The sequence below is a fragment of the Anguilla anguilla genome, chromosome 14 (genome assembly GCF_013347855.1).
Source record: "Anguilla anguilla isolate fAngAng1 chromosome 14, fAngAng1.pri, whole genome shotgun sequence".
In the NCBI taxonomy this organism is placed as follows: Eukaryota; Metazoa; Chordata; class Actinopteri; order Anguilliformes; family Anguillidae; genus Anguilla; species Anguilla anguilla.
Genome location: NC_049214.1, coordinates 14,734,300 through 14,747,149, shown reverse-complemented (window position 1 = coordinate 14,747,149; position 12,850 = coordinate 14,734,300). Strand labels below are relative to the sequence as shown.

The 12,850-nt window shown below is 38.6% G+C and overlaps 2 protein-coding genes across 7 annotated transcripts in view; both read right to left on the bottom strand.

The window, feature by feature from the left end:
- Nucleotides 1–877: 877 nt before the first annotated feature.
- On the bottom strand, nt 878–6,225 carry LOC118212150 (annexin A3-like). 2 transcript variants are annotated; one of them, XM_035389785.1, is made up of 14 exons: nt 6,080–6,225; nt 5,611–5,662; nt 5,420–5,467; nt 5,235–5,322; nt 4,301–4,395; nt 4,099–4,212; nt 3,731–3,821; nt 3,554–3,633; nt 3,361–3,417; nt 3,110–3,203; nt 2,926–3,021; nt 2,576–2,634; nt 2,240–2,362; nt 878–1,622 (listed from the first exon to the last, which is right to left on the bottom strand). In XM_035389785.1, exons 2-14 carry the CDS (start codon nt 5,623–5,625, stop codon nt 1,560–1,562), a joined length of 1,023 nt encoding a protein of 340 aa, XP_035245676.1. In that variant the 5' UTR covers nt 5,626–5,662; nt 6,080–6,225; the 3' UTR covers nt 878–1,559. The 2 variants fall into 2 exon arrangements, with proteins under 2 accessions (XP_035245676.1, XP_035245675.1); XM_035389784.1 differs by having other exon boundaries at nt 5,611–5,679; nt 6,080–6,162.
- Nucleotides 6,226–7,326: 1,101 nt separating this feature from the next.
- LOC118212173 (extracellular matrix protein FRAS1-like) overlaps nt 7,327–12,850 on the bottom strand; it is an 81,389-nt gene continuing 75,865 nt past the window's right edge. For 2 of the 5 annotated variants that reach the window (XM_035389816.1, XM_035389818.1), the window contains exons 60-67: nt 12,422–12,572; nt 11,965–12,072; nt 11,528–11,687; nt 11,320–11,436; nt 10,733–10,899; nt 10,095–10,300; nt 9,604–9,750; nt 7,327–9,472 (exon numbers count right to left, since the gene is read on the bottom strand). In XM_035389816.1, coding sequence (XP_035245707.1) covers nt 8,930–9,472; nt 9,604–9,750; nt 10,095–10,300; nt 10,733–10,899; nt 11,320–11,436; nt 11,528–11,687; nt 11,965–12,072; nt 12,422–12,572 — 1,599 coding nt within the window. In that variant the 3' untranslated portion in view covers nt 7,327–8,929. Of the gene's footprint in view, nt 9,473–9,603; nt 9,751–10,094; nt 10,301–10,732; nt 10,900–11,319; nt 11,437–11,527; nt 11,688–11,964; nt 12,073–12,421; nt 12,573–12,850 lie in introns of those variants that run through there. The other 3 variants (XM_035389817.1, XM_035389819.1, XR_004762181.1) reach the window with 2 other exon arrangements.

The window sequence follows — 12,850 nt, the reverse complement described above, 5'->3', positions numbered from 1 at the left end:
ACAGTCTGCGCGTCTTCTCCCTTCCTGTTAGGTTGAGAAAAATCTAACTTTTAACTGTAGACATGTGGATTTGGGGTCAAGGTACAGTATTTACTGTGTAGCCTCATTTATGTGGGCCTTTGTCAATTCACTTTTATTTACTTCAATTCACTACTTTTACACTGAAAATGAATTTAAACAAAATTTGAACGGAGGAGAAGATCAGTCCCGTGGAGACACTGTATGTGTTTTTTTTTTTTCAAACAGTCCTGTCCGCGTTGGTTATCTTCCCAAATGAGCTGATGAAATAGCTTTTAAGAAGTTCCGAGTTATTTTGTGTATTGGAATTTAAATCACAGTGGGAATCCAGGTACATGTTTTTTAAAAACGCTATTGCACATAATTATCTATGGTAATTTGTATGTAAATGTGTGAATATGAAATTGACAAATTGTATTGTATATGCACTAGCAATAATATAATGCATTTATATAGTGCCATTCACTGCAGGGACTCAACCTTGACAGTTGACACTTATTTAAAAACAATCGCCACACACATCAGCTGAAGTTATAAAGGAAATAGGGCTAATCTAAGCCAATTAGATTGGAAACTGGCTAGATTGTATAATGTCCATTGACTGACCTCCACCCCACCAGTCTGAAGGCAGAAATTTGAAGTGCTTTTCTTCCCATGCTCAGGCTCTGGCTGTAGAATGTAAACATTTTAATTGAATAAAACTTAAATGAAATGAATGAAGTCTATATGGTCTGATCAAATTTCCTGCTATAGTGCCATTCAGTCACTCAACTGATTCCAGCTTTCCTACTTTATAAGAAAAGCTGCAACATGCTGTTAAAACTTAATATTGAAAAATGACAATTCATCAAACAAAACCTGAGACTTAAACTGCTTTTATCTGTATACAGAGGGTTATCCTTGGAATATAAAATGAATGCACTCATTAATAAATCATTGTGAGACTGACTTCACATAACCTTAATGCTCAGTGAAGGATGAAGTGTAATGCTATACAATACATGCCTTATTGCAAGCAACTTTCCATGGATATAGTCTTCAAACAGCATAGTGATATTACAAATCCTCTAGCTCTGCATAGGCATAATTTTCTTTGACAAAATTCAATTTGTTGGAGGTGGTCATGATTTATTTATGTTTAACCAAGACTGCCACCTGCTGTACATATGATTTAACAATTATATTCCTTTACTTCTTTAATCACAATTTACAATTAGTGGTTACTTGGTTTACATTTTTTTTTCATTTATTTTATAACAATCAAATCAAAGTAAAAGAGCATAGATAATGTCTTAGAAAATCAGCCTGAAATTAATTCTTATAAATCTTTGCTAAATTCTAGCATACAAATATGGTAAATCACATTTCAGTCAAAAGGTTTGGATAAGGAGTTGAAAATGATTTGTCTTGAAATAAAGGCAACTTGATAATGTTACTTTGATTTGTTGGGACAACAGCATTCACCCATTGCAACATTATTTCAATAAACATGTCTTCATTTTTTATTGAAAACATTTTGTTTATGAATGCCAGTGGTTGGCTCAGGCGTCGTCTCCCCCACAGAGCTTCAGCAGAGTTTTGCAAACGTCCCCAGAGGTTTCTGACTGAAATTCAAAACAAGATACAAAATAACTTTAATGTAATGCTACAAAATGTATAATACTTTGCAAATTACACCAAAGTTAGACCTAAACTAGCCAAAAATGGGCGAACTAATTTAAGTGACTAACGTTATTCAGCAACACATTATTGGACCGCATCAATTATAATATCAATCATCATGTTAAACTCTTTTTACCATATCTGCATGAAATTAAGTCTGTCTTTTTGCTTGCATTACTTGTACCCCATGTGCCTAGTTTGTGCATGCTTATGATCATCACTCATTGACCTGCTCTGTCACTTTGGGAGAGCAGACAAGAACACATTCTCTTTCAAGACGTGATCTCAAACGTCTCCTTTTTACTCAGTACTCAGTCGGTTAAGCTCGAGACAGATGAGGACACTTCATGTCTAGCTTCTGCAGACATAATGCAGGCACCAAACTGACCAGAGGCTGTTTCTGCTGACTGATACATGTCTTTTCTAGGGAATGAACTCAAGACAAACTACTTATTGCAGTTTTAGCAGTTTGAAGGGAATGGCACCTTCATGACTTCTGTCCTTGGAGCAGTGAATGCATTGTTCCTGACTAAGCAGACCAAAAAGTGGGATTACTCACCTGAATGCTGGAGTGGAGCGAACAGCCAAACAGCTTTTTGTATTCAGCCCTGATGTCCAACATGTCAATCTCTGAGCGGCTGACCATTATTCTAATCAGAGTGGCCTCATCGGTTCCCGCACCCTGTGAAGCACCAGTAATTCCAGTGGATTAGTATGCTGTGAGCCACAGCCCTGCTCCACAGGCTGAAAGCTGAACAAGTGAGCAGGTTCACAGTTCGGGAGGAATTTCTCATATGGGTGGGAAGCATTACATCAATCACTAGCTTTGGATGTTTTCCTCAGACCTGAGAAATTTTACTGCACACTAGAGTTTTGGCATGAGCATGGTTCTTACCTTCATGCTTTTGAAGAGCCTTTCAGCCATGTACGCTGGGACACTTTTAACACATTTTACTGGAAAAGGGACAATGTCAGTGTTAGTTTTTTGCCAGACATATTCCAGCCACTCTAGTAATAGAACATGCTGAGAGTGCAAACATTACATGAGGAAGATTCTCATACTATTTCTGCACCTGAAACAAAGTTTTACAGTAAGAAAGCATTGTGATCCATATGGATCCTCATAAGGTTTAATGAGATACACATGCATTGACACATTGTTTCTCCCTAAATGTTTTGCATGTTCTAAGACTGCAGACAATAAATTCAGGAAAAAAGAACTTTTAAAAAACTGTAATAGCCTACCAATGGCCACCAGCAGATCCTCCAAATTTCCTGACATTTCACCCTCAATGCTCTGCTGAAGGGTTTTGCCACTTATGCTCTTGTACTCCACCAGTGCTGTGAGAAAAGAGCCAGGAGAATGTCAGTCAAAACATCAATAAGGCATAAACAGAGCAGGAACACACTGAACGGTTTTAGGATATACTTTGTCTCAGCTGAGGCACACTTCTGTGGCACAGGATGTCAATGAACTTGCTTTCATCTGTCCCCCACTTCTTCTCCCCAGCTTCATAGAGGGTCTACCACAGAGCAAACAATGGATCACAAAAAGAGACATAATTCTCCAATAGGCTATACTAGACACAATTGACCAAAGTTTAAAAAAGAAATTCAAACAAGTATGCTATTAGGTCACTGCCAAATTGATGTGGTACCGATGCCATGTATATCCTTCACCTTTGCATCCGTTTTGGCTTTCCCCATATCCACCTGTGTGCTCTCATCTCTCTTTCCCTTTAGCATCACGATATGAAGAAAAAGCAAAATGAGGAAAAAGAGCCTTGAACAGAAAGCAATGCAAACCAATTCACAAAAATCAACTATATAAACAACTGAATAATGTTCTATTTGTAAACATCTCATGACCTACTTCAGCCAAGATGACTAAGGCCTTGGCAAAGTCCCCTGATACTTCTGACTTGATGCGATCAGTCAATGGCTTACCAGTTTCTATGGAGAAAGAACAACAACCAGGTAACACAAGTTAACATTACATAGTTGTTAAGGGGCTTGATAATAGTTTTAAAAAGTAAAGGAAAATTCTCACCTGCTAAACATGCATCAGAGAGGGCCTTAAGTTGTTTGTTAGATCTTGAGGCAAAAATTTCTATTAAAGTGCTTTCTGTTGTTCCAGCTCCCTGTTAGACCCACAAGAAATAGCCATCACATTTTAGTCAGGACAAAATTATCATTAATGTCTCATAACATAGTTTGTCCTTATCTGTGAGGAAAGATTTTAAGGAAGTGTATAAAATAAACCCAAAATGGAAATTAATATTAACATTCAGCCAACAGTAATAAATGAAATTTAGAACTGGTAGAAAAGTCCATCTGAACTGACATAGAATTTTATCACACATCTAAACAGCAAAATTCAGGTATTTTTAAAAGTATTCTCATAGGAATGTACAGTACCTTTACAGCACCGAGAAATTCATGACAATCATAGGCTGCTGGGGGTGTCACAAGTGCAACCAACAGGTCTTCAAAATCACCATGGGTGTCTCCTTCTAGGTCATCAATGAGGTTCTACAATTAAAGTAAGAACATTCATTCCTAATCATGCACTACCTTTGAGAAATCTCATCACACAGATTTGGTACGAGAACTGTATTACCTTCCCTGTTGCTTCGTGGTATGATTTACTGATGAGCTGGCGCTGGGCATTGCTTCTCTGGGTTAAAATATCAATCAGAGTCTTCTCAGTTGTGCCTTGGTGAGAAAAATGAATCCAAATTAATTTCTCCTATTGTGCTTCATATGTGTATATACCTGATATGTATATCACACTGTGAGAGAGTGTTCTGCTAATCTCATGACTCTTGAGACCCATTCATTTCCATTTCACTTCTATTGGAAAAGCATAGAGTATATAGACTACATACAAAATAAACAGATGCTATTGGTGTTATGTTCTCCATGAATATTATTAACTACATGTGAGCACCTATACAGGTATACACACCTGTATGCATGTTCAATATACTAAACATAATTTATTTCAACGTGTTTATGCCAGTAAGTTACATATGTTGCCTAGGAACAGGAGGGTGTTACATAAGGCACATAGCAGCAGAGATGGCAGATATGTCCTTTGCTCATTACACATATGGAAATTTAATACATTTAAATAAATGGCAGGATGTTCAAACTTATTCAGATATATTGTGTTATACATGTATGAAACACATACATTAACATGTATTTAAATATATTTTCAATATATGCATACAATGCCTCAACATTATTATATTTAAATATATATAAATACATGTCATAAATATGCATACGTGGTAAGTTTTGAATATTTGAATATATTTTCACAATATATTTGAAATACATTTACATATGACATATTTGAAATTATATGTAAAATATAAATACATACATTAAAATATGTGTAGTTCACACATATTTGGAAGCCTAACTTCTTATTATGTTATATTTCTTGATAATTCATTTAACATTGTACAGTAAATACCAGTGTTATGGGTGCAAAAAGACAATTAGCCTACTGCGTACAATAATTAAATGGTGGAGACACAGCTTACCAATGCCTTCAATGGCCTTCCGTATAGCCGCTGCATCTGCGCCTGCATTGAAGCCAGCGCTGTCTTTAATCGTCCCTCTGACATTAGACTAAAACGAAAGTAACAGAAAAGATTGCATATCAAAAGTATCACAAAATACGACGTCAGTGCAAAACCAATTAATTATCCTTTCAGTTTCAGTTTACCGTGGTTGTCAGCGAAGACGGGGAGTCAAGCAAGAGATCCAGTTCATCCTGAAAATCAGATTTATTTTTCACTGTAATGCAATCATTACAATATTACAACGTACCCTGTATGCAGAACTGTGGAAAATTTTCGGAATGGAAGAAAAATATGACACTAAATGTGCCAGGTCCTCAAATAAATAATTGCTTACCCATACAGTTGCCATTCTAACGGTGTGGTGAAGCTGATAAGGTAGTCCAATTCTGATAATTTGGGAAAACTGAGAATTGAGGTTATGAACACGAGTGTATTATCAATCGATTTCTTTTATCTTTCTCTATATTTTAAGACTAACAAAAAAATTGCACATCGTCACTGCATTCTTTTAGTTACAGGATGTGTAGCTACTACCAGCAGACTTCAAAGTTAAATCACTGAAATATCCTGGCTAGTGAAAGCATTAGCCTGTGTTCTTAGCAAATAAAGTAGCAACGGGTATCCGCGATGAGTCAAGACTGAACCTCGCCCTTTGCAAATCTAAGCCTTGCTACACTCAGAAAAACGTAGTTCTCCACTAAATAGCTAAATTGTGTTTGGCAACTTTGTAAAATAAAATGTCAACAAAAACGTACTGTAAATGTATATAATGTAATGTCCTATGCGTAGATTTTAGTTCTTACCCGAACTGGATTTAGCAAGTTTCCAACGTGCACCACACCTTCTGTAGAAGCTGGGTTGGAACACTCTTTCATAGGGAAATGATGTCAGTAACCTCCACGAAAGAGGAAAAGTGTATTGTGAACCGGTACGAGTCCATATCTGTTAAATTATTTATTTTAATTAGAAATTTAAGCATCTATATGTTGGTAAAACATATATCATGTTAAGCTACATGTTTCGGTCCAAATAATAATTATGATTACAACCACAAAATATTTAGGTGAATATATTAGAACGTCTTACAGCGGTTACTATCTATAATGCATGTCTACAGTATATATTAAAGTATGTGTGTGTGTGTGTGTGTGCTATCCACAGTTTTCCATATATCCGTAATACTGCATTTTAAGGGTCAGAAAATGTACTCTCTCTCTCTCTCTGTACCAAGACAAATTCCAAGAGGACCCCCTTGTTAATCCCTTTGGCAGCCCCCCTACAGGTGAAACTAGAGGTTGCCTGTTGCCAGTTGCCAGTATATCAAATGATTTCAATATGGAATCACATGCCGCATTGTACGATGTGCAATTTATCTGAACAGTAGGAAGCCATATGGGCATAAATGATGCTGTAAAGATCTCCTGCCATTTCAAAAATGATTATTATTAACCCTTTAAGTTGCTCAGACCCGATTGGGTTTATTTGCATTTTCATGTGATATGCATTTGCAAGATTGTCTCAGGTCTGTATTAAAAGACCAAATTATTTTAATAATTCTTTCCTACTCTACGAAGACAATTTAAATTATTTACTCACAAGACATTCCCAGCAACTTTGTGCAAGAAGCTCAATATGCTCAATTCTAGTTGACTGCTGCTGAGGCCATAGTTAGCTGAAGTGTGTTCTGTTTTAATGGTGCAGACAGTGAAGAATTATATATTAGCATGCATGATCTGTAGCATTAATCCAACAATTCTTTGGCAGCAGTGCAAGTTTAAGTAATTTGAAAAACACCGATGTATGACTGGGATCGTTGTATTGTACTTCTGATGCTTATGAATGAGTCAAATTTTCCCAGACTGATTTAACATAAGCCTTCTGGGGATAGTATGAGGTATGTTACTGTCAACTTCAGCCACACCTTAGTGAAACTGTTGCAGCCTGCTTGCATGACAACTATTCTCTGAGATAGTGGCCCCGCACTTAGCAAACATTTAAAACTCTTACACTTTGTGCTTTATTCCTTAAAGAAGATCACATCAGTCATGGATTGGAAACCAAGTTACAATAGATACATTTTTATTTTAAAAAATAAGAATAATAAATTATACTTATATTTTTAAAAAATAAAAAAGCATGATAACCAGGCATTGTATTTATAGCAATGTTTCTGGAACTAAAGCACCGCGTACAAACATACATACATACATACATACACCCACACACACACACACACACACACACACACAACCACAATCAGCATTTTCATTTTATATTTCATATGTGTGTGTGTCTGTGTGTGTGTGTGTGTGTAAGTCATTCCAGGAGGAATTATATTGTTTACAGCAAGCACTGTGGAGACATAGAACTACACACTGTTAACGATAATTCAAAATACAGCATTGATTTGTCACTAGATACCACAGTACTCCCAGGACACTGATAAAGAGAATTCTTGAACTTTGAGAAGCTACAAATGTAACAATCAATTGATAACAATGCATGATATGAGGGTAGTACAATACCTTACACATTAGTACAGAATGAGGAGCAAGGTCCAGAAGCACAACATATACAGTTACTATTGTTACTCATACAGAGTTATAACCAGAAATACTTTGAGGTTGATAATCATTTAGGCATAAACTAGGACTATTGAGATAGCGGGATAAAGTGCACTGGCACTAAAACAAGCAAATACTCATCCTCTTAGAGTAGTTCAAATGTACAAACTCTTCCTCAGCCTATATCCTATAGGCATTCGGCATACTGTACTATAGAGTCAAGGTGATAAAGCAAATGCATTCCACCATCATATATGTTTTCCTTTCAAAAATAAATCACTTTGGACTGTATACTTTGTATTTCCATTCATAAATGTGCAAGCCTATATATTTCAGACTTGTTAAACACAGTGACTTAGGTAGAGGGTATGTGTATGCCAAATTCATCATCAATACTGAAAATGTCTGGCTCATCAAGTAAGAGCACTTCAGCAGACAAGTTTCTCAGGTGCTTTTGTGCCGAATGCTTCGTTATGATGTTCAAAGTTGGGCATTTAAACACATAAAGAAGCAATGTGCTAAAAACCACCATACATGTTTCTTTCACAGTCATTTTCAATGTAAAACAACACATTTGAATTATTCTGTAATCTCTGAAGCACTGATTTTCTGTAAGATCTTAAACATAAGGAATGACATCACATCATACAATGTAATGAGGTTTGAGTTGTAATCAAACTTTGATAATCCTTTGGACTTGGGAGGTAGCTTAAGTATGAAATGGATTATGTAGCATTGCCAGCCAGCACTTCACCTGTCCTTTTTGGATGTGACTGAGGACACAGCCTAAGAACTTGCAGTGTCCCTCACTCATTGAACGACTGACTCACTAATTAGGCAGTTCCCTCAATAACAATACATTACCACTAGATGGAAAGGCCAGAGAATAAGTACTTGCAGGCTTTCAGCAGTGCCTGTTCGGTTCTTCTTCATGATTGTATAAAAATACAATAACTTATTTGTACATGGCAAGTATCCATCCATCCATTATCTATACACGCTTATCCTGGGCAGGGCCGCGGGGGTTCTGGAGCCTATCCCAGTGTGTAAATGACAAGTAACAATAGAAAAAAGTACTCCCATCTTTGATCAAACCTCTGTGCCTTCACTGAAGTTGTTGTGGAGTTTGACCTCTAGGTTGACTTGTTTAACCTTGACCTTAGAGGCACGCTGGTTCATATTGAGGACGTTGACCTTTCGAACAGTGCAGTGCATGCTGCTGAAGTTTTTCTCCAGACACACCTCCACTTTCGTGTTTAGGGGGTACTCCTCCACCAGATAGGTGGGTGACCGCTTCTTCATCCTGCACTTCTTGAACAGAAAACACGTAGCCAGCAGGACAACTAGGACAACCACAAGAGCTGCAATGCCACCTCCAATGGATCCACCTGTATGTGGGTCAAAGGTCGCCTCAGACTCTACCTCCAGCTTCAGGGTCTTCATGTTGGTGCCATTCTTCACCTGGTCACCCTCATTGTCATAGATGAGAGACTCGTCCAGCACAAGCCGTTCTGTTCTGTCTGCTAGGTCCCTGTGGCTCCGTCTCGGCCAACGCTGGGTGCTTGGACCAGAGGTGAACTCTGGCCCTATCACATAGATCACCTGCAGATACCACTGATGTCCCGCCTCCACCTGTCAGATATGAAACATGAACAATGTCTTAAATCATTGGCCTCAGTTCAATTAATTGAATTGTTTGGTATGATTTGCATATGATTTGCAGTTCAGATTTAAACCTGTAAAAAGGAGTGATATTTACTTACCTTATAAAGGGCATCAACCTTCATGGTAAATCCATCGACTCCAGGCATCAGGGTCATAGGCTGTAGATCAGCATTGTCAGAAGCAAAGCTTGCTTCAAATGGAACATCATGGAAATACCTGTCACAGACTTCGGGTTGCTTTCGATCCTGCAGGAGAGACATTCAAACAGCATTTCATTCATTATTTCTGCAGCACGTTTACATATATTTTTTCTAAGATTGTATCGTAATATAGAGTAATGCCAATCAGGTAAGGAGACCAAATCACCAGGCTGATTGTCTTTGCAATACACAACCACCTTCCAAAACCGAAAGACGTGCATGTCAACTCAGAATTCCTAATTCAACAGTGACAACAGTACTGTATAATATACCATGTTTCGCAATCAGTGAACACCACCATTGGCACTTTACTGTGCAGTCATGAAAAGTGACCAAACCAGTTATCTGTTTCCATCTGTTTCAGACAGGTAACAGCATGTGAGCCATACCAGCAGCAGGAACCTGTGCCTGAGGTTCTTGTTGGGCTGAATGCAGCCGTACTGTGGGCCCTCGTTGTACAGGGTACCCGTGGGGTCAAAGAAGGGCACATAGCCATTCCTGCCAGTGCACAGGTACACCTTCTCCAGGTGGAGCTTGTAGGCTCTGTTTAGGTTCTGCTCCGGGTTCCACAGTACTCTGCCATACAGCGTTTGCCCTGCAGAAAAGAGGAACGGATATTTTAAGCTTTGACTAAAATAAGAAAATGCTAACAGCAGTCTGCCAAATAGACATAAACAGGTTTTTTTGCGTAAATGAATGTCAACTATCTTAAATGAGAATTAAATTCTGATTGAATCACTAAATAATAGATGAAAATATATGCTACATGTGAAATGCCAAGGCCTATTATGAATAGATATCCCTTCTGGGTAGGGGTGAGGTACATGTACATAATTGAGACATGCAGGTTGATATACAGCACACTATGATCGGTTGAGGCATCCAGACGGCCTCCTTTCCAAAAAATGGCATGTCTCTTTTCTCATATTGACAATGAATTAAATACAGTACATGCTCAAAGACAAGGCAGATATCAGCTAGGGATGAGAGAATCCTACTGTTTCCAAATATGGGACTGGAAATTTACCAATAGAGAAGGTTCCTTTGTAGTCCATCTCAGCCATTGACATGTGTGCTGAGACAGGGTCCAATAAGAAGGCCTTTTCATTGTTGCAGAGCTGAAACTCAGTGTTCAAGGAATACACAACAGGAACTGGGCGGTTTGTCTGCTGGAAAGCGATGGGAACCAGGAACCTGGAAAAGTGGGGCATAGAACAGCACTCCAATTACACTTTTGGATAAACTGGTCCATTGGTTTCTGGACCACTTCAAATAGATACGTATCAAATAGCTTGCAATTTGATACATTTTTTCAGCCAGTTTTTACAAGACCAGTTCAATAAAGTACCGGTTTTCCATACAAAATTTGAACGCATGCTCCGCATGTTCAGAATTCACCACTCACACATGCATGCTCTAAACAATTACATTTTTCACACATGCAGCTTGCAGTAAAAGTGACATATTTGTAGAATATGTAGAGCCCTGGAAATGAGAACTATCCATCTCCAAAAAGACTAGAACCCTTCCTCCATAAAGTGTAATATTGGTGTAAACTCTCCTTGCACATAAAGGCTCATAAGTGCAATTTTTAAGGGGAGGAAGGTGACATACTTCTCTGGGGTATGTGCTGTGCAGGACAGGGGCTTGTCTCCTGGATTGATCCAGGGCTGGGCAGGCTGCACAGTGCAGGGCACCAGGAACACCGTATACTCCCCAGAGTAGTCCTTTCTGAAACACATGACATCACCATTTACACCACTGTGGACACCATGGCAGTGACAGAGACAGCAGCTCTGGGTGCTTCAGGACCACTGCGCACCTGCTGTAGGAGCTAGTAGCCTTCCACAGCTGGACAGGTGTGTCAAAGGTCGGTGCACTCCACAGAAGTTGCAGGTCAAATTCCATGCCTCCCAGGTGATCAGGAGCCACCAGGTGGGACTTGTGACCCGGAAGGGTATTATGGTCTGGGACAAACTGACCTGGAGCACAAACAATCAATCTCAATCTGTCAGGTAACACAGCATAAGAACAAAGGCAGGAGGTCTAGTAAACAAGGCATGTTGAAAGGCCCATTAAGTTGAAAAGCCCTTTCAGTTAATCTACAAACAGAGAATGAGCAGAAAAGTAATCTCAATCAATCCAGTAACACAGCAGCAGATGTCAGAGTTGCAGATTGAAAAAAAGAAATCACGCATCACATTCATCAAAGCTGAATATTTCTCATATGACATTTACTGCACAGCTGCAGCATTTTACCTCTGAATTTGGCATGTGTTTTAAATTCAACCACCAGCCTCCCATCCTCTCTGATGTAGATTCTGCTGATCTGTAACCTAGCAGACAGCACACTGTCAGTCTGTATGCCTGCCAGAAGGAAGTAAACAAGAGCATTGGCTTACAGAACATCCTGGCTTTCAATCAGCTGGAAAACAGAGCAATTTGTATATTGGGATGGGCATTATCCAAACTGAGGTTAACCCTTCAAGGTGTAAGATCACAAATAGGTGATTAGAATGTTCTTAACTGAACATTCTATTGCTGATGTGACAAACACAACTGGTAACTGGAACCAATGGAGTTCTAGAACAATTTTGAAAAAAAAAACATTCCAAAAAGCCTACTCTTCAAAGGGTTAATATAGGGAAACAATAAACAAGGGCCAGAGTTCTATGCATTAAAATAATGTGTATTCCCTGAGTTTGCCAAGTCCCACCTGTCCTCCACAGCACGGTGTCATAGAAGAAGGAAAATTCCATCTCAGTGTGGTGCTCCAGTGATGCCCAACCACGGGGTGCAGTCACATATATATAAGACACGTAGAGTGGCACTTGCACAGTGAGGAAGGACTGCGCAGAGTCTCGCACCTGTCACAGAACATAATACCATCCGGGATTTGCATTATAGGAGGGCCTGTATACAAATGCCAGGTCTGTCTTCCTTTGGGTTTACCAAAGCTTACCTGGCAGACAGTCATGACAACCAAAATAAATGTAAATCTACACAAAGCATCTGGTTAATTGGATCTTTAAAGTATGTCAATAAAACATTACAATATCCCATATGTACTTGAATTTACAGGTGCTTTCTTATCTAAAAATTATTCTATTTCACCCAGCAACAGCTTGGAGAAGTGATTAAGGCA

Excerpts from the sequence above, each read along its gene's own strand:
- LOC118212150 (XM_035389784.1), bottom strand. The coding sequence starts at position 6,151 with ATGAAAGAGTGTTCCAACCCAGCTTCTACAGAAGGTGTGGTGCACGTT. Across the intron at positions 3,822-4,098 it reads AATTTCTCGGTGCTGTAAAG|GGAGCTGGAACAACAGAAAG; the intron begins GTACTGTACATT and ends TGGGTCTAACAG. Across the intron at positions 3,022-3,109 it reads TGTGCCTCAGCTGAGACAAA|CACTGGTGGAGTACAAGAGC; the intron begins GTATATCCTAAA and ends CTTTTCTCACAG.